Source organism: Labeo rohita, chromosome 5, assembly GCF_022985175.1.
Source record: "Labeo rohita strain BAU-BD-2019 chromosome 5, IGBB_LRoh.1.0, whole genome shotgun sequence".
In the NCBI taxonomy this organism is placed as follows: Eukaryota; Metazoa; Chordata; class Actinopteri; order Cypriniformes; family Cyprinidae; genus Labeo; species Labeo rohita.
In genome coordinates this window covers 14,023,056-14,050,671 of record NC_066873.1, presented here as the reverse complement: position 1 = coordinate 14,050,671, position 27,616 = coordinate 14,023,056, and the positions used below count along the sequence as shown (strand labels likewise).

Sequence of the window (27,616 nt, the reverse complement as noted above, 5' to 3'; positions counted from 1 at the left end):
TCAGACAGGGATAAGACTGCTATAAAACATAGTTGTCTTCAAGTCCTTTCAGCTAAAAATGGTCTTATTTTTCTTTCCTATATAACTGGGCTTTCGAAACACATCATTCCCTGCCACCTGTTTGAGCAGTAGGAATATGCTTGTTGAACATCAACAAACTCAGACCCTTGACCACATCTGTTACTGGATATCAGTCTCGTAGATGTCCTTGGTTGTAATAGCAAAATTATATTGAACTTTATTCCCTGATAATTTCTGTCACAGATTTACTGAATGAGATGGAAAAAAGGCCAGTTTCTACAGGGGAAAAGATTCTTTTGCTTTTACTCAGCCAGAGGTGAATGACCATTTGGGAGGAAGACGGTCCTTTGGCACAGACTGTGAAATGGAACTAGAACAAGCTGCGCTTTTTGGAATTGGAGGTGTCCATTCATAGTTACCTGGAAGAGCATCTGTGTCTGCAATAGTTTTACGAAGCGACACACGGGTCAACAGAGAAAAAGTGTATTTGTTCCTTTTTCTGTAGCTAAGGTTTACATAAGAAAAATAGTGCAAAACAGAAAGAGACAGATACTACAGACTGTCTTGGACTGAATTTGTTTTGGACCAAATCCTCAGCTGTCAGATGTTTTTAAAGTTGGAGTAAATCAAGTTTAAATTGAGTAGCTAGGAGCTAAGTTATCTTGGCTTATTTGGTAGCGCTCAATATCAACAAAAATCACAGATTTAGTAGTGATTTAAATTTATGAATCAATTTCCCAGTGGAGAAATTTTCTAAGTGCTGCTAAGATATTGTATTAAGCCTGTCTGCCGCTCTAATGTATCGTCAAAAAATCTTTTGTTTGTTGTCTGCGTGAAATCTGATTTTTGCAAACAGTATTTACTTGTGGCTTAAAATCTGATTAAAACCAGAATGGATTTCATGTCAGATTTCATGCCGGATGGGATAGAGCATGCCATTCACAATGCGCCATACAGCTATACACACATGTTCACTCACTACTGTGGGTGGTATTCAGTAAGTAATAAACTGTGAATGAATGATCAAGTCAGTGATTTTGGACACATGAAGATTTTCATAGCTTCATAACAGAATTTTAACTATGTACTTACTACCTTTCTGGGCCTTGAACTTAGTAGTTGTTGTCTGTGCAGGATCAGAAAGCTCTTGGATTTCATCAAAAATATTTTAATTTGTGTTCTGAAGATGAATGGCCATACAGGTTTGGAACGAAGTGCAGGGGAGCAATTAATGACAGAATATTCATTTTTGGCTTAACTAACTCTTTAACCAAATTAAAATATGATGACATAAAATATATTGGCAAACACAGAAAGGAGGCTTTATCTTCTGGATTGAAATGTCCACCACACGCATACAGCATCATACATGGACTCAGGCTTGAAACAATTGCTTCCTTTTATTACGGTCCCTTTAGCTCGCACATCTGGGATTTATTTGTTGTCTGTTTATGCATGGCACAAGTATAAGCACCAATGGCAAGACGCATTCTCTTTTTCATGGCAATGAAGACTAGCCCTCCTTCTTCCACTGACTCTTTAGTTCTCGGGAATTCCCTCCCCTTGTGTAATATATTTCCATAGTTTAGGAGAAGGAGGAGGGAGGGCATTGTCTATTGTCCTCCACAGCAGAGCACTCAGTTCCACTGTGGAGATCACAGGCACGTTGTTATATGCATTTAACCTGTCTTTGATCGCTTGTGCCAGCCTATGATTTGTTTTATTTACTCAGAAAAGTCTTCACTAATTAGGTTTCTGACAGCGGTGTTTTGTAAAGAGATTTGCCCCAGCAGGCAGAGATAAACACTGAATCTCTTGATGGAACAGCTGGCACTAGCACAGTAGATGTGGGTAGAGTGTTTGCTCTAAATCATATACAGTAGCTGCAAAATCAGTTTGAATACTGAAACCACATTTAAAATTGCATGAATTTCATTATATTAACAAAACATCAAACCAAATTATGTTTTTTTTTTCTTCTTAAAGTGCTCCTATTATGCCATTTTAAAGGTTGCTAATATTGTTTTATGAGTCTCCTAAAACAGGTTTACATGAATGTAAGGTCAAAAAACACTTTAGTTTTGTCCAAAAAATAGATTAAATTTTACCTCATTTCTAAATGATTTGTAAACGACTCGTGCAAAGCAGTTCGAAGAATCACTCTAAACCCCTCTTTTCAGTGAGCCCTCACTGCTGTGATTGGTCAGACGACGCATTCCTTTATGATTGGTCTACCGCGTACAGCACGTGTCGGAAAACGATACACCCATTGCCATAACTCATTTGAACTTTGAGCACGGTGGGTGCGCTCCGCTACATGTGCACTTTGGTCGACACAGAAACAAGCCTTCCTTGCCGGTTAGCCAGACATGTGCAGGGTTGTTACACAACATAACATACACAACTACGCATTTTGAACGATCGCTAGAAAATACAACCTTTCTACAAATCTCAATCTTTTGGAAGCGAATATAAAACAAATTTACTCACACAACGTAGGATTCAGCGTCTTCTCGACATGACGTAAACCACATGGAAATTTTACTGTGTTTGTGGGCGGGCAAGTTGTTTGCGACGTAGAACGCAGGCGGACATTATGCAGATGTGTTACTTCGTGACGTATAGCCGTAACCGAATAAGATTCGAATTCCTGACGACTCCTTTAGGCGATTGTGAGCCGACCCTCTTTTTTTGATAGACGGCTTCACAACTTTGCAGATATTTGCAGATAGTTCACATACAGATGAACACTTTTTAGATGTTCACATACAGCTACATGACACACTGAATAAAAGGTCATATTTCAAAAGGCATAATAGGAGCACTTTAAGGAAACTTTTCTTCACAAAAACTTTTCTTCACGTTTGTTGGGTTTTAAATTGTTTTTTGTCTTTAAATTTCTTTCTGGCTACTATGTTTAGGTTTCTATGTAAGTACTGGTACTTTAGACTGAGCAGAGGCTGTAATTTAGTGAGTTTGAAGTAAAAGTATTTGATGGACGTATACTGTGTGTCAGGAGCATTCACTTAGTATCATTTCAGTATCATTTTTGACCGAGATGGCTTTTAGCTGGTTTTGCATCTGAACTATATATAGCATATTAGCTTACCCTGGTAACTCATTAGAGGACTTTCCTCATATATTTTCAACATTAAAGGCTATAGTTTACTCATAGTTTACTCTTTCTTACTAATTCAAGCAATGTTGTGACATGGGTGTTTTTATATGTATTTCTGAAGGGAACCGAGTGTCTTCAAAAAAGGTTCGATTGTATTTCAATTTGATCTGATAAAGTAGCGTTCATAAGCGTCTTTGTTTACATCCATTACTGGGGAAACCACTGTATTTCTGACGTTCCAAAAGCACCTCCTACTGGCAGAGAATCAAATTGTATTTTCAAAGAATCAAATTGGATACTTTTCTTTAAAAAATGGTTTAAAGGCTGAAACATGAGGTTTATCATTTTAGATATATTTTTTGTTTTTGTGAAAACATTTATCTCAATAGTAAATCATGTTTTACAGTCATGTTACAGTTTAATATGTTACCGTAGACATTGCCCTACCCTGCTGGCATTCATTTTTATTTTAAAATTAATTTTTGCAAGTCTTAAAAAAGGTCTTGAATAGTCTTAAATTTGATTTTAAAAATCCTGCAGTCAGATGTAGCTTTGCATACCGCCAGCATGGAATGATTTTGATCAGCATTTTTTTAATGTTATATTTTACAGTTTGTGAATTGATATAAGATTTTGTAGGCTTTGCATACACATGTGCACCTCTCAAAAGCCTGAAACCACAGAGCCCCCCCACATAACAAATCCCAATTTAACCCCTACAAATAATGTATATATTATATACAAATAATATATATATATGTATATGTGATTACTACTTACTCTAGACAATTTACATCTTATTTCAGCAAGAGCTGAACCTTGCCATTGACTTTCCATTCCTCCTCTTGAATTCTAGTCAATAGAAGTTTCCTCTCTGTTATTGTAATCCCAAAGGTTACTGCCAATTACCCAGCCAAGACACATAACACCACATGACTTTTCACTCACTGTGAAGGTGTCGATGATGTCTTCATTAGATTTACAGTCCTTATAAATGTTCATAGAAGGAAAGGTTCTTGAAGTGGTACCTCAGCACACTGATGAATGAGTGCCATGAATGTTCCTGTTGCGTTACACTCAGAATGATTCCGATTTGTTTTGTAGGAAATTGTTTTTTCACTGGTTCTTGTTCTTCTTAAAGTAATACTTTACCCCAGAGTAAAAAGTCTGTTATCATGTACTCACCCTAAGTCATATATGTGACCCTGGACCACAAAACCAGTCATTAGTAGCACAGGTATATTTGAATAAGATCATTAGAAAATCAAAATCATTAGAATAAGAAAAACTTAATTTTTCATTAGTAATATGCATTGCTAAGAACTTTATTTGGACAACTTCAAGGACAAGGCAATTTTCACAATATTTTTTGCAACCTCAGATTCTAGATTTTCAAATAGTTGTATCTCAGCCAAATGTTATCTTATCCTGACAAACCATACATCCAAAAATTGACCCTTATTACTGGTTTTGTGGTTACCTATACTGACTCATACTTTCAGTATATGGAAAAGAGCAGCTTAGACATTCTGTAAAATATCTACAATATAAATGCAGTTTAATATGTATATATATTTTCTCACCTATGCAACCATTGTTAGCTGGCACCGCCAGTACATGATGAGTATGAGTACAATGAATGCATGATGTTACTAGTGACTGTGCAACATTTTTGCTGCTTACGAGAAATTTGCAATGAAGCAATTACAGTACATAGTTGAGTAATGCGGTAAACTCTCATAAAAATAATACCTGAAGAGGTACTGCTACCACATAAGCATAAAATGTTGTCTCCCCCTCATTATGGGCTGATATGAGAGCTAATTGGCCAGTCCCCAGACATTTTAAGCGTCAGCTCAGTTGTTAATGTGTTGGTATTACTTCGGAAGTGGTTTGCTGTGGAATCTGTTGATGTGCACTTTGAGACTTGTTATGTTCCTCTACATTTATTACTTTTCCATCCCTCTGTCCTGGGAACATTTGTAAACCTCAGGGATTGTACATGCTGGTTTCACTTTGTTCCTGTGACTCACTGGCAGACACACTGAATGCGAAGGCAAATTTTCATTTCATTATGTCAAAAAAGAATGACGTTACTTGTGTAATGAGAATGTACTGTAAGCTCATGGTCATTTAATAGCTGTTTGTGGGATATTAGAATTACTAAAGTTCACAGAATATAATAATAAGTTCTTTTGGCTCTGTATGTAAAACCCCCCCAGGATATGATTAAGCAAATGTTTGAGAAGTGACTCCCTTAAAGACACACTATCCTCACTGTAATTTACCTCCTCTTGTTTGACAAAGTATAAACGGGAGTGTTTGTTTATCTCCTTTCGCAATACTCAGTCTTTCTTTCTCTCTGCTTAGGGACAGAAAGGCCATCCTGGTCCCGCCGGCCACCCCGGAGATCAAGTGAGTTCCTATTCATGCCATTACTTTTGTATGCTTGCCACAAGAGGCGAACTAAAGGAAATAAACTATGATCTTGTATGACCAAAGTACACTCTAGGGATCATATTACAGAAAAAAATCCTGAAGGTGCCGTCACATTCAGCATTGCTCTGCGAACGTTTAAAGGCCGAATCCATTAATTTTGAAGTGAATTGGCATCAGGTGGAATTTCGCCTGATGGAGTTTCCCTGTGCAAATTTAGCTTCAAATTTTCAAGTTTGCTAGCTGGCAGAATTGAAAAGCTTGGATTCTAAAGTCATTATTCCCATGTTTTATTTGTGGCTTTCTTTCGCCTGTGAAATTTCACTGAGCAAATATGACCACACCTTAGCTCTGAATATTATCTTTTTTGTTTAGTAGCCATGATTATTTTAGTTGAGCTCTCATTTAGAACTTTTCAAAACCTTTGAGACCTAAGATGGGAAGTATGTGTACTGCCCAAGACATGTCCAAACTGGACATAAATTTTAAGATAAAAAAAAAAGTAGCAGGCTACAGATTCACGAAAATGATTAAATGTTCATTTTGTGTCACGCAAATTAATTGACATTCCTAGTAAAATATGCATGTGACAACAAATCTTTCAGCTAACAAGAACACTTTGCTACTCAGTTGAAATGCATTTTATCATCCAGACTAGCATACATTATAAATTACGGATGGACTTTTGACCTGACACTCTGGACTTCCTCAAATATTTGGAACTGAATTTCTGGAATTTAGAGTTCAGATATAGTAGTATAAAAAATAATATATAATGCTTTCATCTTAGTTTCATAATCTCACAATCCTGTGGTGGGCCACACACGCTCCACATTTGTCATATTGACAAAAATGGCAACGCATGAAAAAAGACCTAAACTATTTACAGACATGCAGAAGAATAACATGTTGTTTTAATAGAAAGGCCTTTCACTCGTCTCTCTCTCCAATGTGCTTTTTATCTTTCTTTTTTGTTTGTTATGGCTCTCCACAAGAAGAGTTTCCAATGCTAATGACATATTTATAGTAATGGATTTTTTCCTCCTTACATTTTTTTCATTCTCCTCTCTCCACAGGGAGAAAGAGGACCGGATGGAAGCCCGGGTGCCAAAGGTTATCCTGGCAGGCAGGTGCAGTAAATCTTCTGTTGTGCTGCTGGCTTGCACAGTACTCACCGATACGAGTATAGTGAGACAAGTAGTAAACTGTCAGGGCTTGTATTGGAGGCTAAAACAGCTTGCTCTGCCAATATGACCACTTGTTTTGACATTGTTTTTGAAAAATTAAGGTTGCTTTTGAAATTAACAGGCAATGAAAATGGATTTTATGTTTTGAGCCTAGTGTGCTAGCACTAAATGAATCATTTTCTTGGGTGCCAAAGGCGTGAATGATACCTGATCTTTGGAAAAGTCATTTGCACATGAAGATTCTACGACTTTTGATAGATGTTATCCCACGTCTTCTTAGTGTACATGTGATCAGATGCAACTTTTCCAGATATTCAGGACAGCAAAGATGAATTACTCATTAAACATTTCTGGTAGTTTCCAGTCTTGTATAAATTCACCATCTTTTGGAATTTAGTTTTACGTAGATTTCTTGGATTCATCACTGACTCACAGAGATTCAGCTGATTTAACTCTTTCAAAGGATAGTTCAATAAAAAATGAAAATTCTAGCATTTACTCACCCTCAGGTTGTTCCAAACCTGTATGAATTCTGTCTTCTGTTGAACAAAAAAAGATTCTGATATCCAAATACTTGACAGTAGCCGTTGACTTACATGAAGTATGAAAAAAAATACTGTGGAAGTCAGTGGCTACTGTTTTTGGCTGAACTATCCTTGGCCAGGTTAAGCTAGTCAAAATCGGCACATGCTACAAAAGCGCACATCGCATTTCAGTTTATGTTTCAAATTTGGCAAGTCTGAGGCTGGAATTGTGAGAGGTGTTGCCAGAATTGTTTCACAGTTCTCTAGCACACTTCCAGTCAAAAGTTTTTGAACAGTACGATTTTGATGGTTTTTAAAGAAGTCTCTTCTGCTCACCAAGCCTGCATTTATTTGATCCATAGTTCAGCAAAACAGTACAATTTTGAAATATTTTTATTATTAAAAATAACTGTTTGAATATATTTTAAAATGTAATTTATTTGTAATTTCAAAGCTGAATTTTTAGCATCATTACTCCAGTCGTATGATCATTCATAAATCATTCTAATATTCTGACTTGCTGCTCAAAAACATTTATTATTTTATGTTGAAAACAGCTGAGTAGGTTTTTTTTTAGGTTTCTTTGATGAATAGAACGTTCAGAAGAGCAACATTTGTCTGAAATAGAAATCTTTTGTAACATTATAAATATCTTTATCATCACTTTTGATCAATTGAAAGCATCCTTGCTAAATAAAAGTATTAATTTATATAATTTATTCCCTCCAAAAAAAATAAAAATACTGACTACAAGCTTTTACAATATCACAAACGCTTTTTATTTAATGTTGATTTTTGGATCTTTCTATTCATCAAAGAATCCTGAAAAAAATGTACTTAACTGTTTTAAATATTGTTAATTAATATGAAAACACTTGATAAGACTCTGTCTTCAGGAGGACATACTGACTGGCAGTAGATCAGCTTATCAGCTGTTCAGCATCAACTCAAATCTGTTCCTCGTGATTATTAAGCTGTCATTTTTTTGATAGTGTATTATCCACCTTATTTTTCAATGCGGAAGTAAGCTGTTTTCTGGTAATGTGTTAGACGTCCGGTTCATAATCCGCCATAGGGAAATAAGGAGAAGAATATCGAAGTGCAGTAAACTGTAAAACTGTTTGCACTACAAACCAGTGTGTTCATAATTAGGATATTACATTAAAAAAATATGGTAGACACGCCAGTTTGCAATATCAAGCAGCGAAACAAGCTTTTTGTGCAACTAAAAAATAGCTGGAAGTGGATGAGACCGGAAGCCTAACACAAAAAAATTACAAATAGCTGCACCCACTCTTATGGGAAAAATAAGGTGGATACACAGTGTCCTATGTATAATACACTAGTGTATTATACACATCATAACTCTATTTTGGCCTCCTTAAAATGGAGTCCATACTCTTGATTTTTTGATTCAAATTGTGTAGACGCAAAACTATTATTGGTCCAATCTGCTTGTATAAGAATATTGCATTGTTTGTGTTTTGTAGGGTTTACCGGGACCTATAGGAAATATGGGACCAAAAGGTGTACGGGTAAGGGACAAATAACACAAGAGACTCTCTTTATTGCCTGTCTAAATATGTTGTCTTCCTGTTATGCAGAGATTTGTTTATTTATTTATTTTCTTAATAAGTGTGTTGGCTATAAATTAATCATGTTTTATTGCATTCCATGTTTGCGTGTACTTATAAATTTGCCTAAAAGTGATAGAGCTATTATGTTCAGGAAGTTTTGTAAGGGCTGCTACATTTTTGATATTGAAACCTTGTTTTCCAGTTTGGAAACTCTGAAAGGCACCAGAAAAGGAAATGGTTGTGAAGGATCCGTTATTTGGAGTTGTTTTTACTATAAAACCTCAGAACATCAGCACTGAAAGTATACCGCTGTCAGCTTGGTTTTAAATTATAATTCAACTAATGTTTTTAAAACGAGTTTGCTCTTGTAAAGCAGGGGTCTCCAACCTTTTTTACTCTATGGACCGGTTACGGTTTAAAAATATTCTCGCGGACCAGGGGTGGTATTGGGTGGTTTTAGACAGTTATACACCGTTATCAGCATATGTTAAAGTTGATTCGTCTCTTGTCGTGAATATGCGCCGTTAATGCATACCTTCACCGGCATAACTATTGCGCAAAGTTTGCACGTCGCCTTTGTGGTTTAAAACGTATGTATCTTAAATGCAGGGAGATGTAAAAGAGAGGAATCAACTCGGTATGCCGCGCTGTCTGAAACACGTCTGCTTGTGCGCGTTCGGGTGTGTGCCAGAACAGCGCGTAAGTAACGAATTGAGTTCTGTTTCGTTTCTTCTTCTTGTGGTTTTAAATAGCTTGAACGTGTAAATTGGCATATTAATCTGCGAATCACATGCCGAATGGACCTGGTGGTTGGGGACCTCTGTTGTGAAGTATAGGGCAGCAGTGTACATCCGAAGCCTTTTTATTATTTCCCTTAGTGCTAACATTTTTTTTATTAGTTAGGGTTTTTCATTTTTTACTGTATGTCAGAATATAAAACAGTATTTATAATGTGAATGTATTTTTGCATTTTATAATGCATGATTTTTTTACATGTTGCTGTAATTATTCTTTTCATTTATATCATAAAATGCATCATTCCCTCATCATTCTTTTTTTTCTTCATGATTTCTGTGTATGTTCATCTGTATTAACCGTGTGACCCAGCCCCAGCCATCCTGCTGAATGCCAGTGTGATCCCTGGTGTGAGGGTATGTGCCCTTGGACTACATCGTGGAAGCCAGCACCATGCAGTCCATGGGCATATACACTTGCCTCAAGGCCTAGATCTTCACAGAGCAGCCACTGTCCTCAAAAGACCTTTCCAAGTCAATCTGCACTTTATCAAGGGATATTCAGACCATATCACTCTAAAGTCTCTCTGTTTATTTCTTGTGTTCTTGCACTCCCCTTTTTTAGGGCTTCATTGGAATCCCAGGTGTCTTCGGTCTCCCTGGATCAGACGGAGAAAGAGTGAGTTTTGCTGTTGTTTCTGCACTAAAGTCATTTTTCTAAGGTCATGATAAAAAAAAAAAATGTATGGCAAATAATTTGAATAGAGTAAAAATGTTAAAATGATGTACAGATTAAGAGTCCAGAAAAGTCCAGTCTTACAGAAAAAAAAGCTGTCTGTCCCCAATGGGGCAGAAAATTGTCTCCAGACAAAAGGCTTAACACACAAACAGTACAAATGATCCTGTAATGTACTTTGTTGTTGTGAGGATTATTTGTACTTTGTGTGTTGAGCCTTTTGTCTAAAGACAGTTTTCTACCCCATTGGGGATAGACAATAAAGCTTTTGAATTTGAATTTTAGAAAAAGCTGAACACAGAAATTATACCACAAAATGTGTGTACAATAACTAGCGGTGGCCAATATATTGATTAACCGGTAGAGATTTTGGACTATAAATAACGTGGTCACAAAAACATTTCATTTGCATGCATTTTGTGACATTGCAGTTTAAAAACAAGCAGTTTTAAGCTGCTGAAATGCAATCAGCAGCGAAAGAGAACTGTTTTTGCTATATGCACGCACAGTCTTAGAGGCACACGCACATGAATATGGTATCATAGAGTGCAGGAGTACTGAACCAAGTTATTTTTGCTGCTTCATAGGCCTTGAACAGTTAAATACATGTTTAACAACGTGTAACAGTATATTGGATCCGGGCAGGTCTTAAAGTGACAGCAGTCTTTTATTCCAATGTCATTCATTTTAATCAAACAACAAAAGAGAGAAAATCTCTCACTGCACTTGACTAAATCACTTTTGTAACTTTAATAAGAAGAAATATACACGTGCATCTCAATAAATTAGAATGCTGTGGAAAAGTTCATTTATTTCAGTAATTCAACTTAAATTGTGAAATTAAATGAATTCAGTGCCCACAGACTAAAGTAGTTTAAGTCTTTGGTTCTTTTAATTGTGATGATTTTGGCTCACATTTAACAAAAACTCACCATCTCAACAAATTAAAATACTTCATAAGACCAATAAAAAAACATTTTTAATGAATTTTTGGCCTTCTGGAAAGTATGTTCATTTACTGTATATGCTCCTTTTGCTTTAATTACTGCCTCAATTCGGCGTGGCATGGAGGTGATCAGTCTGTGGCACTGCTGGGATGGTATGGAAGCCCAGGTTTCTTTGACAGTGGCCTTCAGCTCATCTGCATTTTTTGGTCTCTTGTTTCTCGTTTTCCTCTTGACAATACCCCATAGATTCTCTATGGGGTTCAGGTCTGGTGAGTTTGCTGGCCAGTCAAGCACACCAACACCATGGTTATGGTGCTTTTGGCAGTGTGGGCAGGTGCCAAATCCTGCTGGAATCTTTAAAAAGCTGGTCAGCAGAAGGAAGCATGAAGTGCTCTAAAATTTATTGGTAAACGGGTGCAGTGACTTTGGTTTTCAAAAAACACAGTGGACCAACACCAGCAGATGACATTGCACCCCAAATAATCAAAGACTGTGGAAACTTAACACTGGACTTCAAGCAACTTGGTCTATGAGCTTCTCCACCCTTCCTCCAGGCTCTAGGACTTTGGTTTCCAAATGAAATACAAAACTTGCTCTCATCTGAAAAGAGGACTTTGGACCACTGGGCAACAGTCCATTTCTTCTTCTCCTTAGCCAAATTCCTTGACACGTCTGTGTGTGGTGGCTCTTGATGCCTTGACCCCAGCCTCAGTCCATTCCTTGTGAAGTTCACCCAAATTCTTGAATCGATTTTGCATGACAAGTCTCTCAAGGCTGCGGTTCTCTCGGTTGGTTGTGCATCTTTTTCTTCCACACTTTTTCCTTCCACTCAGCTTTCTGTTAACATGCTTGGATACAGCACTCTGTGAACAGCCAGCTTCTTTGGCAATGAATGTTTGTGGCTTACCCTCCTTGTGAAGGGTGTCAATGATTGTCTTCTGGACAACTGTCAGATCAGCAGTCTTCCCCATGATTGTGTAGCCTAGTGAACCAAACTGAGAGACTATTTTGAAGGCTCAGGAAACCTTTGCAGGTGTTTTGAGTTGATTAGCTGACTGGCATGTCACCATATTCTAATTTGTTGAGATAGTGAATTGGTGGGTGTTTGTTAAATGTGAGCCAAAATCATCACAGTTAAAAGAACCAAAGACTTAAACTACTTCGGTCTGTGTGCATTGAATTTATTTAATACACAAGTTTCACAATTTGAGTTGAATTACTGAAATAAATGAACTTTTCCACGACATTCTAATTTATTGAGATGCACCTGTATATTTAATTTGCAATGAAATATATGCAATGTTTGGTTTAAAAAATGTTGATATCATAAAGGCCTTATTTAAAGCAAAAATAACTATATTGTGATAAATCTTAAAATAAAATTGCTCATATAGTAGGGATGTAATGATATTAGCAATATTGTGGCAACGCAATAGCAAAACTGTGTTGATATTATCTAGGTATTACATGATGATATGAAACTATATAGGTCTTCCAGGCAAAAAGTGCAGACTTTTAAGATATTCTAACATAAAAGGTCTTTAAAGTGTGTTTTGGTTCATTATGATTTGGCACAGTATCTGTCAGATGAACTATAACTGAAAGCACAATATGGCTTAATCCCTTCATCAGGTCTGTTCTCGCTGCATGTTTCAAAGCGAAGCATGCGTGACGTTCAGGCAATCAGCTCGTGATCCGATGGTTTCTGCACCTCAGAGCGGCTCCGTTCACAGTGAATGAATGCAGTGAACTCGTTTATTGCATGTGCTGTGAGTTTAGTGCATGTTTGGGAACACAACGGCCACCATTTATGCTTTTTAACAGCAAATGATTACAGCATTTTACTAGATTTATGATGAGATGAGATTTTGTAAGCCTGTTTTCACTGAAGCTGGAGTTTTACTTAAATTAAAAGTGCAGTATGAATTGCTGACAGCTAGTGGTTTAGATGGGTAACGTTACTGCAGTCTAAATTCAAAATATCTCTGTAGAAATTAGGAAAAAAGTGTTGTAATTTCCCTGCTGTACTGTAAATCAAAAATAATATACCTATGATATATTCATTTATTTTACAGTGCAGTTGTTTTGCAATATATGGCTATTACTGTCATAGGAATAACAATAATAAACAACTTCAATACAAATTATTATTGTATTCTAATTTGTAATTAAGACTGAGACAGTATATCACAGCTAAAAAGTGAGTTGAGTCACCTTTAAATTTTGTGTAGAAATCAATAGAATACACTGCCCTCCAAAAGTTTGGAAACCCCCTAGAAAAGTGGGGTTTTGGACAATATTGGCATGAATCTTTTTAATTTATGATAATTGTGCACTGATAAGGGACAACACAAACTACAAAAACATATTTTATTACATAAACCGTTTATACATAGAAAAAACTTAAATTCATCAAAATATCCACCATTAGCAGCTATTACATAATCTAAATTCATTATCTTCTAAACTTAATTGGCAATCGATTGTTGAAGCTATTAAGGTGTGCTGACCCAAAAATCTTTTTAAAAACCTGGGCCATGTTTAAAGCAGTAACCAGGCATCACGGTTGGCAAAGGGGCATGTCTGACTTTGACATGTATGTATTGCCATTATTATGTAATCAAAATGAAAATTATTATTGCTGGTCTTCAATGATAATGTCAAGTTACTTTAATGTATTTGCACCAAAAAATGATAAGGATTTATGCTGATGTCATCCAAAACCACACTTTGCCAGGGGTGTTTCCAAACTTTTGGAGGGCAGTGTAAGTTTTGTTAGGAACAGAGCTCTAAATTTTGAGCATGAGACAGAAGAAATAACACTTTAACTTTGAAATGTACAAAATGTAAAAAAAATGTCAAGTCTTCATTTGTCTTTTTTAAAATATCGCAATATATATCGTATTGTGGACTTCATATCACAATATTAATATAAAAGCCCACTGATGTTCCCTTCAGTCAGTAGTAAAACTGTGTGGCATGATGGAGATGTATAGTCTTGGTTTTAGTTGCCCCTAAAAAGAAATATTACTTGAGGCAAAGCCCACACACTTACACATGTGCCTTGCATGTATCATTCTTCTTTATAATGGTAGCTTGTAAATCCAGAGCACTTGCTTTGAATAGGAAGCCTGGTGAAAGGGGCACGCTCCACTAAAACCACAGAGATCCCCCTTCAAAACAGTAGTTAGTCTCAGTTCTCACAATATTTGCTCAGGAACCTCGAGCTGGTGAATTCCAGTCTGCGATACTTTGTGGAAATAGCAATATAAGCCCCCCGGGAGCTGGAATATGGCCTGCTGCGGATTAGCCAGATCATGTCTCCTATTTTCAGGCCCAGAGGACAGAGTTCATAGAGAGCTGAGAGACCCTTTTGTGTCCCGAAGAATAGAAACTAAAGAACTTTCAGCATTCACACAGTCTGTTGCATCCACTGGGATTGGTAATTGATTAATTCCGTTGTTTTTTTTTTGTCATTTCTGTCTCTTTTTACCTGCCTTCCCTCCTTCTGCTGTCTCATCTTAGGGTTTACCTGGTCCTCCGGGGAAGAAGGGCAAGATGGGTAGGCCGGTAAAGTTTTCTTTCAACATTCTCTTTAGACAACCTTCTGTGATTAAGCTGCTTTTGTGTTCAGTGATTTGTGAAGTTGATGTTTGAGAAAGTTTGATTCTGTTTGCGCTGACTTCATGACCCTCATTATCTATGATCTTAAAGCAGGGTTTCTCAACCATTGGTCTGCAGCCAATTGGACGGATACATTAGAGTATTTCACCCAGAAATTAACATCTGCTGAAAATTTACTCACACTTAGACTATCCAAGAGGTTTGTTTCTTCATTGAAACATATTTGGAGAAGTTTAGCGTTACATCACTTGCTCATCAATAGATCCTCTGCAGTGAATGGGTGTCGTCAGAATGAGTCCAAACCTCTGATATAAACATTACAATAATCCACATGACTAGCAAAAAATTTTCCATCATTCCTAACAATCTGTCCTGGCAGCAGACAGAGCTGTCTTATTCTGTCTGGATAAATACTAAATTACCACTAACTTTTAACAAAGTCTTACCAACTCTACACCCATAATCATTCTCTGTTTACCAAAATGAAGTTGGTCCACTGAGTCTGCGTATTTTCAAAAGAACTAGACATTAAGAATTCAGGCTCATCTTTTTCCAAAACAACTACCAATTATGTGCAGTTCCCTCTAGATTCAAAGCACAAATGCAGTGCCAAGCACAGATTCATCTGTTCTTAATAAGCAATTCTCTAACTCTGCAGTTTCGTCTGATACGCAGCACATGCACCTCGGCCGTAACTCATTGTTTTTCCTTGTTGGAGGACAAAAAAAGATCTCCGCACAGCGCACGTGTTGACTTTGGCCTTAAGACAAGCACACGTTTAGCACAGAGGGGAGTGCGACGTCATAGCTCTTGTCCTCTTATATAACGTAACAGTAGATAGAGGGGAAACAGCGATGTCAGCGAATCCCTGTTGGTCCTCCTCTCGCTGCTTCTGGTCGTTGCCAGTGCAAGGAAACACTCAGCCATGGAATTTCCTGCAGGGCTGACAGAGACGAGAACTGAGCTTGTTTCTGTGACTCGGCATCAGACTCTGTTTTCACAAAACGAAAGTGTGTAGCAGCCATATTCTTACTTTTATACCAAAATAATAACTCAAGGCAGTAACAATTTAAACAGTAGTTAACTTTTAACTATTTTTGAAGTTTTTGGATCATCATTCGTCACAATCTGGTAAATACTAGTCACAGACATGGAGATTTACTTTAAATTTTTAAAAAGCTGAAGTGTGTGAGTTGTTCACTTACTTTTTTATTAGTCTTCCCATTAACGCCATTGTATTGTTCATTCAGATTGATTCTTAACGCGGAACACTCACAGGAATTATTGCATGAACCAACCACAGCCGAACATAACCAGTCATATCCAGTCATATCATGATGGAGCTGTTGCCCCATCTCATGTAACTTTCCCCCATTCATTCTCAGTTACCCCCCACCAAACTCACCGTACTCTTAAGGGGGTCTGTTCAAACTCAGTGGGCTCAGAGGAGGCGAGAGAAAGACGCGGACTCCCCCTGTAACTTTACCTGTGTGGGGGGTCAGTAAGATTGAGATTGAGATTGAGATTTATACATCATCTCAACGCAGAATAAATGAGCTTTCTATTGATGTATGGTTTGTTAGGATAGGAATATTTGGCCAAGATACAACTATTTGAAAATCTGGAATCTGACAGTGTAAAAAAATCGAAATATTGAGGAAATCGCCTTTAAAGTTGTCCAAATTAAGTTCTTAGCAATGCATATGTGACCCCTGACCACAAAACCAGTCTTAAGTAGCACGGGTATGTTTGTAGCAAAGCCAACAATACATTGTATGGGTCAAAATTATCGATTTTTCTTTTATGCCAAAAATCATTAAAGATCATGTTCCATGAAGATGTTTTGTAAATTTCCTGCTGTAAATATGTCAAAACTTAATTTTTGATTCGTAATATATGCATATGATGCTAAGAACTTCATCTGGACAACTTTAAAGGTGATTTTACTCAATATTTTGATTTTTTTGCACCCTCAGATTCCAAAATTTTCAAATAGTTGTATCTCTTATTTATTCAGCTTTCAGATTATATACACTGTCAAAACATTTTATTACATAAACAGTTTATACATAGAAAAAACTTAAATTTTCAATTAATCAAAATATCATTAGCAGCTATTACAGCTCTGCATAATCTGGGCCTAAATTCATTGTATTCTAAACTTAATTGGCAATCAGTTGTTGAAGCTATTAAGGTGTGCTGACCCAAAAATCTTTTAAAAACCTGGGCCAAGTTTAAACCAGCAACCAGGCATCACAGTTGGCAAAGGGGCATGTCTGACTTTGACATGTATATATTGTCATTATTATGTAATCAAAATGAAAATTATTATTGCTGGTCTTCAATGATAATGTCAAGTTATTTTAATGTATTTGCACCAAAAAATGATAAGGATTTATGCTGATATCGTCCAATGTTTCCAAACTTTTGGAGGGCAGTGTATAAATCTCAATTTCGAAAAAATTTACCCTTATGACTGGTTTTGTGGTCCAGGGTCACATATTACTAATCAGAAATTAAGTTTGATATATTTATGGTAGGAACTTTACAAAATATCTTCATGGAACGTGATCTTTACTTACTATCCTAATGATTTTTGGCATAAAAGAAAAATCAATAATTTTGTCCCATACAATGTATTGTTGGCTATTGTTAAATATTATTACTATTTAATATAGCTGTTTCATATTTGAATGTTTTAAATACAATTTATTCCTGACTTGATTCTCAGCAAACATTACGGCAGTCTTTAGTATCACGCGATCGTTCTCGAATCTGATTGGCTGAGAGGAGTGTGATATTCTTGTAATATCGGAACACCAAGCGTTTCACCATTTGTATCACTCCGCTTGCAGTATTTCTCATATTACATGTTTTTAATACCAGTGTATTCTCTATAGAGTGGTTTATTTATGTATTGCAACAGTAAAAATGTTTAATGTCTGGTCATCTTTGCTATATGGGTGGCATGGCTAAAGTACAAATGCAAAAGAAAAAGTAATTCCAACTTATCTAACTTACCATGCTATCCACATTAATAATAATACATAAACATTCATTTTAAATAGTGGTAAAACAATGACCACTGACCACTGACATATTCCACATTTCTTGAACGTGTATAGGAAATAGAGTTGGTGGTTAAAACTTATTCTATCCTGTTGCTGTTTTCCTGTGGCTGTTTTTTGAGATCCAGTTTTTCAGTATCCCATGATTATGGAGCGGTTCTGGTGTTACAGAGGTTTGCACAGGATTAGAGTGAAGGGACAATGTTTACCATGTGGGCAACTGGAAACAGCGTTGCACAAACGGTATCTGCCTTGAGTCTAAGTGCGGTTTCTTCATGTCTTGCTCTGCTAAGCTTTGCTGTCTCTCACATTTGTGTGCTTAGGGCTTTCCAGGAGATTTTGGGGAGCGAGGACCACCAGGATCTGATGGAAACCCTGTAAGTAGTGCTACATCAACCACCTGGCCATCTGCCATCTGGGGGAACTCCAGTTTTCTAATGCTTTAGCATAGATGTTTGGGGTTATGTTTATTATCAGGTTTAGTGTATCAGAATATTGAGAAATGCTCAGCAAAAAATCATCCCAAAGTCTCCTAGCCTCTGCATGCCCTTTTCCTTTCCTGTCATACGCTGTTATGCACATACGGTTATACAAGCTGACCGGGCCATTCAAACCGCTACTCTCTAATAAATACCTTTAATTTCTGCTACCACAATAACACACACAAGCCAGTTGGGCGTCCAGCGTGTGCAGCTCAGCATTGAGTAATATTGGTAATGAGGAAATCAGCTGTCACTACCGGAGTCTACAGCAGAAATCTGTTTTAGTCATTACAGGGGTTGCTTCACTTCTGATCGTTTTCCCATACCCTTTAGCCAATATTTCATCTTTTCAGTCATATTCATGTTTCCATGTACCATAATATTCAAATAAGATGCATATTGATTTGCATATTAGGAATTGTTCTAAGACATAAGTATATCTGAGCAATGTATAAAATGTGTATTGTCAAAACTTCTTAGTACAGTCTGTAGGAAATTCAAATGCAAAACCACATTTCACCAGCTTGTTAGTGGTCTTTGCAAAACCAATCATCTCAGTCACTATTGCTCAAACTTACAGTTAGAAATGTTTAAAAAATGCATTCTTTTGTCTTGTTGAAGAGATGTGCGCTATATTTTTTTCTATGTAATCAGATGTTTACCTGGTATTGTTTCTTTCTTCGGTGGAACACAGTTGGAGGATTAAATATCTGTTTGGGTAAATTCAGTACAATGACAGTGTATGGTGACTCCCTGTAATGCTCAATCAAGTACCCAAAAAAAGTTAAAGGAGAACTCCACTTCCAGAACAACAATTCACAAATAATTTACTCACTTGTCTTTCTGTCTTCAGTCGTGAAGAAATTATGTTTTTTGAGGAAAACATTTCAGGATTTTTCTCCATATAATGGACTTCATTGGTGCCCGGATTTTGAAATTCCAAAATGTGGTTTAAATGCAGCTTCAAAGGGCTCTAAATGATCCCAGCCTAGGAAGAATGGTCTTATCTAGCGAAACGATCTGTCATTTTTTTTTTGGAAAAAAAAAATTGTATACTTTTTTAAGCACAAAAGCTTGTGCAGCACAGGCTCTGGGATGCGCGTCCACGACACTACGTACTACTGAATCACGTCGAAAGGTCACGCGGAACTACAGACCCTACTACAGAGTGCATGTAAGTCAAAAGCTGTTTACAAACAAAAAGCAATGTCTGACAGTTCTGAAGTTGTAGGAGAAAACAAGATGGAGTTTTTCACCATTCTCTACCTTTTTGAGCCGGAGTACACAGACGTGATTCGTAATAGTGATGGAAAGTTCGGATCATTTTACAGACTCAGACCTTTGAGTCTCGTTCAGCAAAATGAATGAATCTTTTTTCGAGTCATTTCGTTCATTTTAGCAAAATGTAATTAAAATGTTACATTGCCTAACACATCTACTGCTTAAACGTTGATCACACTACAAACAAAACTAAAAACTATAATGCTATAAGAAACAGAAAATATTAATTCGTTGTTTACCTGGGTCTTTAGTCTATGATTAGCTCACTTCACCTCTTATCTGACAAGTTTTCGGGTTTGAATCGTTTGTTCATCACGTGACAGCACCATAAGATGAACAAACGACTCGAAAAACCTGAAGACTCGAAACAGGTGAACTAATTCCAGTACAGAATCTAATAGGATGTTGCACATGCGCGACTGAACAAATCACTGCCCGAGACGACTCGTTCTTCCCGAGTCACATTAAAGATTCATTTAAAATGAAAGAATCGTTCAAGAACGACCCATTACTAATTTGTAGCATCATGGACGCGCATCCCAGAGCCTGTGCTACACGAGATTTTGTGTTTAAAAAGTATAAAAAATGTTATTTTTCGAAAAAAATTAACGATCGTTTCGCTAGATAAGACCCTTCTTCCTCAGCTGGGATCGTTTAGAGCCCTTTGAAGCTGCATTTAAACTAAATTTTGAGAGTTTAAAATCGGGGACCAATGAAGTCCATTATATGGAAAAAAATGTTGAAATGTTTTCCTCAAAAACCATAATTTCTTAATGACTGAAGACAGAAAGACATGAACATCTTGGATGACAAGGGGGTGAGTAAATTGTTTGTAAATTGTTGTTCTGGAAGTGGACTTCTCCTTTAATGTGTCTCTGATGTGTTCTGATCATTTTGTTGAAAAATAACCAGATGTTTAATGGGATAGTTCATCCAAAAATAAAAATTCTGTCATTAATTACTCACCCTCACGTCTTTCCAAACCCAGATGACTTCATTCTTCATCTTCGGAACACAAATTAAGATATTTTGGATGAAATCTGAGAGCTTTCTGACCCTGCATAGACAGCAACGCAACTGACATGTTCAAAGCCCAGAAAGGTCTGAAAGGACATTGAAAAAATAGCCCATGTGACATCAGTGGTTCAGCCGTAATGTTATGCGTCTTTAAGAATACGTTTTTACAAAAATAAAAAATTTGTTCAACTGTTTCTTCATTTTCTTGTCAGTCTTCGACATGTTCATGAGAGTACTGTGACTTCATAAAATTACGGTTGAACCACTGATGTCAGATGGACTCTTTTCACTAGGGATGCACTGATAGGATTTTTTTTTGGCCAATACGATATCGATTTCACCAAACAACTATTGACTGATTCTGATACAGGTACCGATATTGGTCAATTGCCTAAAGCAGGTCATAGTCAATACAGTATCATCTTTTCTAGATTTTGACCAAATGTATTAAACGAAAGAAAAAAACTGTCAATGTTTTAAAGACATTAAAGTATTTTTTCAAGATATTTAAAAATGTTTGCAGCATGGATTAAAAAAAACGCTACTCCTATAAGCATTTTGAGAGAAAAAAAAACAGCATTAGTCTGTCCGTACTACCTTTCTAGGCCTTGAATGTGTCAGTTGTGATGTAGTCTATGCAGGGTCAGAAAGCTCTCAGATTTCATCAAAAATATCTTAATTTGTGTTCCGAAGATGAATGAAGGTCTTACAGGTTTGGAACGACATAAGGGTGATTAATTAATGACAGAATTTTCACATTTTTGGGTGAACTATCCCTTTAAAACCCCATTTCAACAGCACAGAAACACCCTGACAACCACAATATCAAATTCTGCACACCATTCACATAGAAAACGTTGTCCTTGCTAACCCACTTTAGCCATCTATAGCTGAGCCGGCAGTAGCTTAGCACTAGCCTGACCGCCTGACTCCCTGCTGTACTGTAACCCTAACCATATCACAAACGCAGAGGACACGCACACCTTCACCTCAATCCTTTTCCTTCATCGGCGATCACTCAGCAGGAGCAGCCGACCCCGTAACATCTATCTGCTCTCTTTCAAAGAACAAGGAGAGCGAAAAGACACAGGGGATTTTTTGGCCTGCTGCTTAGGGAGGAAGTAGCTATGGCAGGTAGCAGCAAGCCAGTCACGCCACACAACAAGCCCCTCTCTGTACTCCACAGCGTGTTTCTTTCCTTGGCTTACTGAGGGGTAGATGCAGGCAACAGATTAGCTTGCTATCAGGGAACAGAGGTTTCACCCCCACCCCCTTTTTCCAGTGACTGTTGTGCCAGTAACCCTCAGTATCTGCTTTGTGTTTCTCACAGGGGGAAATGGGTGCTCCAGGTCCTGTTGGCATTCCTGGTTTTATTGTGAGTAAACCAACATTAAATTATTACCATTTAACCTTCTTGCTGGAGTACTTTCCTTCCTGATATTTATGCTTTCTGAATATTTTCTTTTTTGCTGTTGGCATGTAAATACAGTGCGTGCATTGTACAGTTTTATGCTTGTTTAAGCATTTTATATTTCATGGCAGGGTGATATGGGCCTTGTTGGAATTGTGGGTCTTCCTGGATTAATAGGACCAAAGGTGATTACATTGAACTTGTTATGAACATCCAAGCTGAAAAATCTGTTTCAAGGGATTTGCTAGTCGTAGCTGATTTAGGATGGTTTGGCTGGTCTCCCAGCCTAAAAAGTAGCCAAAACCCCTCTAACACAAGAAAAACACACCAATCTAACCAGATTGTTCAGGCTGGGAGAAATCAAAAGAAAATTAACTTAAATTGGCTACTAAATAGTTGGAATAACTACACTGGAATAACAAAAACGAAATGACAGTATAACTTTAAACAGACATCAATATTAGCATAGAGCAGTTACTAGGTCACACACATTATACATAATTACATAATACTTTAATTTTCAACACATTTGATGACTCATATATGACTTAATATGTGAGTCTTTTCATATCACCAAATGTTAAGCAAAGCTATTTCATAAATTTAAAGATAAGATCAGTTTGCTTTCAAGGGGCTTTACATGGTTAAAATGTTTGGGTTTTGATTCATAAAACAATTGTACCAGTTCTTCTCTTTAACATTTGTCTTTTTGGTGTCTTGCAGGGTGTACCAGGAAACCCAGGCGAGCCTGGACTGAAAGGTGATAAGGTGATCTGAATACTCTTTATTAGCCTTTGTTTCTTTTCTGTTTGATTGCACAAAGCCACTAAGATCAGCTGTGACACGCTAAAATGTAGTCAGTCAGATACAAAAAGTTAACAGGTTTAGGATCAGTAAGGATATTTTAAAGCAGTTCATAGTTTTATTGATCAAGGATAAAATGATCAAAAGTGAAAATAAAGATATGTTAAGATTTCCATTTCAAATATGCTGTTGGACTTTCATTAAGAAACGTTGATCAAGGAAGATAAAATGCATCACCGTGTCTGCAAATTAGCAGCACTTGTTTTCAGCATTAATAATAATGAGAAGAAAAGTTTTTTGAGCAGCAAATCAGCATACTAGAATGATTTCTGAAGGATCATGTGACACTGAAGACTGGAGTAATGATATTAAAAATGTAGCTTTGCCATAACAGAAATAAATTATATTTTAAAATATATTAAAAAGTTATTTTACATCATAATATTTCACAATAGTTCTCTCTCTGTCTGTGATTGTAAAATAAATAGCTAAATAAACAAATAGATAATAGAAAATTACGTTAAAATGTATACAGTAATGAATGTTATTCTGTCAAGTATGATCAATATTCACTACCAGTCAAAGGTTTTTGGACAGTAAGATTTTGAATGATTTTTAAAAGTCTCTCTGAAGTCTTTTAGAGTCTCTCCTGCTTACCAAGCCTGCATTCATGTGATCCAAAATACAGCAGCAGCAGTAATATTTTAAAACATTTTAAAATATAATTTATTCTTATGATCAGAGCTACATTTTCAGCATCATTACTAGTCTTCAGTGTCACATGATTCTTCAGAAGTCATGCTGATTTGCTGTTCAAGTAAAATTTAGCTTTTAAAATATATTTATATAGAAAACAGTTATTTTAAATAGTGAAAATGTTTCAAAATTTTGCTGTACTTTGAATCAAATAAATGCAGGCTTGGTGAGCAAAAGAGACGTCTTTAAAATTCTTCACTGTTCAAAAACATTTAAATGTTAATGTATTTTAGCAAATGATATGTGACCCTGGATGACAAAACCAGCCATAAGGGTAATTTTGGCCAAGATACAATTATTTGAAAACCTGGAATCTGAAAGTGCAAAAAAAATCAAAATATTGAGAAAATCGCCTTTAAATTTGTCCAAATAAAGTTCTTAACAATGTATATTACTAATCAAAAATTAAGTTTTCATATATTTACAGTATGAATTTTACAAAATATCTTCATGGAACATGATCTTTACTTAATTTCCTTAAAAAGAAAAATAAATAAATTTTGACCCATACAATATATTTTTGGCTATTGCTACAAATATACCCCAGTGACTTAAGACTGGTTTTGTGGTCCAGGGTCACATATTGTTATTGAGGCATGCTTTTATGTGAGATTTAATATTACAGCAGGCTGGTCAAGACAGTTTTTTCTTTTCATATTCATAAACCTAAAATTTGTCAAGCACAGAAACCTTGCACACTGAGTCTGATGCATGTTATATAAGCCGTTATGAAAAAATTCTTCAAGCCGTGAGGATGATTTTGTTGTCCTCTCTCTTCTCAAAAAGAGAAAATAAAAGAGGAAATATTGGGTCCATCCAATCCTAAGAGGAAAGAGAGTTCAACCTCTTTATCAAGGAGCTGTGGGATTATCCTGAGCGATTTCAAGTTTACTTCAGAATGTCAGTGGCTCATTTTGATGCTTGAGCCACATATAAAAAAACCCCACCAAGTTCTGTAAACCTATTGATCCTAAACAGAGACTGGCAGTATGTCTACACACAATAAACTGTGTTATCAGAAAAGTGTGCACCAGGCATTAAAACCAGCATACAATAGCCATTCTGGATTTTGGCGTTCATGATGCCTCTGATTTGTCAAAACACCTCTCAAAATGCTTGCAACGGATATGAAAAACCTGCTCTGAATTTTTTTATGATGGGCTAAAGTTTCAGAGACAGTCTGTAAACGTGATTGACACAACATGAGATCGTATTTGTTTTTTAACATGCGTTTCGGATGAGAACTTCGGACTCAGTGTGCAAAGATCTTTAGTTTCTCTGTCTGCCAGCTGAATGTGCTGACTGCCCTGTACTTAAATGTTGTATTTTGCTGCTAGGCAAGAAATTTATAAGGCTTTGTTTTGGACAGCTACTCTGATCTCTATGTCTACAGTTATAGACACATTGTAATATAGATACAGTACATGCACAGATACAGTAACTTGGAGTAACTTGACTAATGTGATTGAACTTCTGGGACATCGTGACTTAAAGGCCAGAGAGTGATGTTTTGTCACTGTTTTGTCTCTGTCAACAGGGTGAATTTGGGTTGCCAGGTGAACCGGGAGAACCTGGATTTCAAGGTGACAAGGTATTTCAATAGATTTTCTATTGGCGTATTCACATACAGTATCTGTGTACACTAAAAAGAAAAAAGAAAAGCAATATTTACTTAGAAACTGCCAGTTAATTTCACAAATAACTACAATGAAGCCTCAACATTAAATTAACTGTGAAATGTAGAAATAGAAAGACAATTTTTTTTTCAAAATCAGAAAGCAATTTTAAAACCTTTAAATGTTTTATGCGTATATGCTTTTGTATTCGTGTGTACGTATGTGCATTCAAAGAACCAAAGGTTTTAATTTAAATAACAATGTTATTATAATTATTATAATTAATTGAACTCTACAGGGTAATCAGGGCCCACCAGGTTTACCAGGAATTCGAGGAAAGCCAGGACGACAGGTAAATTCATAGGTTTTTTTATTATTATTATTTATTATTATTATTTATTTATATGACCCTGGACCACAAAACCAGTCTTAAGTCGCTGGGGTATATTTGTAGCAATAGCCAAAAATACATGGTATGGGTCAAAATTATTGATTTTTATTTTATGCCAAAAATCATTAGGAAATTAAGTAAAGATGATGTTCCATGAAGATATTTTGTAAATTTCCTACTGTAAATCTATCAAAACGTAATTTTTGATTAGTAATATGCATTGTTAAGAGCTTCATTTGGACAACTTTAAAGGTGATTTTCTCAGTATTTTGATTTTTTTGCATCCTCAGATTCCAGATATTAAAATAATTGTATCTCGGCCAAATATTTTCCTATCATAACCATACATCAATAGAAAGCTTATTTATTCATCTTTCAGATGATGTATTAATCTCAATTTTGAAAAATTAACCCTTATGACTGGTTATGTGGTCCATGGTCACATTTCATTGTGTTTTTCCAAGTTGATTAATCTAACATCTTTAGTGCTGATTTGACAAAGAGTCAAATTATAGCAAGCTGTTTATCTTTCAGGGAAAGCCTGGAGATCGGGGCCCAGATGGTTTGCCAGGCCCACCTGGCCCTGAGGTAATTGTGCTTTCATTTAAGGCCAAGTGTACTCTACAAAGACAGAAGGTCATTGCCTTGTGCACATTTAAAGAATAATGATTTCTTGTTTTACACTACACATGTAATCACAAATCAACTGTGTCTATTATAAGATTAAATTCTTCCCACGGCAGTTCAGTTCACACACAAACTCACACATAAGAAACTACAGTGAAAAAGCAAAAAACATGACGCAGTGTCTTTTAGCTGTATTTTTTATGTCCTATATTGGAGACAAAATGTAGCCAACTCACAGACTTAAAACAATGTAAAAGTACAGTTGTAGTGCACTTGGCTTTAGTAGTTCCTTCATTTTGTGTTCACAAAGATGGACATTAATTTGCAATTGTTTTTTTTTTGGCATTTTTATGCCTTTATTTGGATAGGACAGTGTAGATGGACAGGAAGCAAAGTGGGAGAGAGAGAAGGGGGCGGGATCAGGGAAGGTCCACAAGCCGGGATTCGAACTCGGGTCGCCCGCAGCGCAATGACGCTATATGTCGATGTGCTAACGACACGGCTATTGATGTAGTGCTAAGACTAATGTTGTTACCCTTTCTCAGGGTTTTCCAGGGGATTTTGGACCACCAGGAGAGAATGGCGCTGAGGGCCCAAAGGTATGCATCTCTCAAGCTTTTGGTCCCCTTTCCAAAATTTGTAATTGGGTGCCATATTGTAAAATGAGGGCGAATCTAATTTTTTTTTAATACTTTGCAGGGGAATGCAGGAACGAGAGGGATTCCAGGCCCTACAGGAGTTCCTGGATTGGAGGTAGGAGCAAATCATTACTGAACCGAAGAGGATTCAGACGGGGGATATATATAACCTATATATATAAATCCTGTATTTATAGCTGTAAATCTGAATGTACGACTATATACAGTTTCTGCATATATAGTTGTATACAGTGTTCAATGTAAACAAGTTTATGTGATAATTATCCTCTGTGTATAACTGTATGTGTCATTTTAAAAACATAAAAAGTAACTTCAGGAAAGTAAGTTCAATGCAACCACATTTGTAAGTCTATTGGCATATACAAGGAAGCAATTTATAGTCACAAAGACAGCATGTAATAGTATAATTAATAAATATTTGCCTTTGGGTAAAGGCAAATTTATCCATGTTTGGAGACATCAGAACAAGGCATACATTCTTAAACAGAAAGGTTTTTAAGTAAGGCCAGTAAAATTCCTTTGTAAACCCATCAAGGCCTGGAGTTTTAGTATTATACAGCTATGAGATGCCATTAGCATGCTTTGGAATACTCATACTTT

General features: G+C 36.4%; 1 protein-coding gene across 3 annotated transcripts in view; it reads left to right on the top strand.

Moving 5' to 3' along the window:
• col27a1b (collagen, type XXVII, alpha 1b) overlaps nucleotides 1–27,616 on the top strand; it is a 103,783-nt gene that overhangs the window by 40,244 nt on the left and 35,923 nt on the right. For all 3 annotated transcript variants that reach the window (XM_051110591.1, XM_051110592.1, XM_051110593.1), the window contains exons 8-21: nucleotides 5,510–5,554; nucleotides 6,652–6,705; nucleotides 8,777–8,821; nucleotides 10,223–10,276; nucleotides 14,806–14,850; nucleotides 18,296–18,349; nucleotides 22,083–22,127; nucleotides 22,295–22,348; nucleotides 22,887–22,931; nucleotides 25,261–25,314; nucleotides 25,638–25,691; nucleotides 26,265–26,318; nucleotides 26,903–26,956; nucleotides 27,057–27,110. In XM_051110591.1, coding sequence (XP_050966548.1) covers nucleotides 5,510–5,554; nucleotides 6,652–6,705; nucleotides 8,777–8,821; nucleotides 10,223–10,276; nucleotides 14,806–14,850; nucleotides 18,296–18,349; nucleotides 22,083–22,127; nucleotides 22,295–22,348; nucleotides 22,887–22,931; nucleotides 25,261–25,314; nucleotides 25,638–25,691; nucleotides 26,265–26,318; nucleotides 26,903–26,956; nucleotides 27,057–27,110 — 711 coding nt within the window. The remainder of the gene's footprint in view (nucleotides 1–5,509; nucleotides 5,555–6,651; nucleotides 6,706–8,776; nucleotides 8,822–10,222; nucleotides 10,277–14,805; nucleotides 14,851–18,295; nucleotides 18,350–22,082; nucleotides 22,128–22,294; nucleotides 22,349–22,886; nucleotides 22,932–25,260; nucleotides 25,315–25,637; nucleotides 25,692–26,264; nucleotides 26,319–26,902; nucleotides 26,957–27,056; nucleotides 27,111–27,616) is intronic.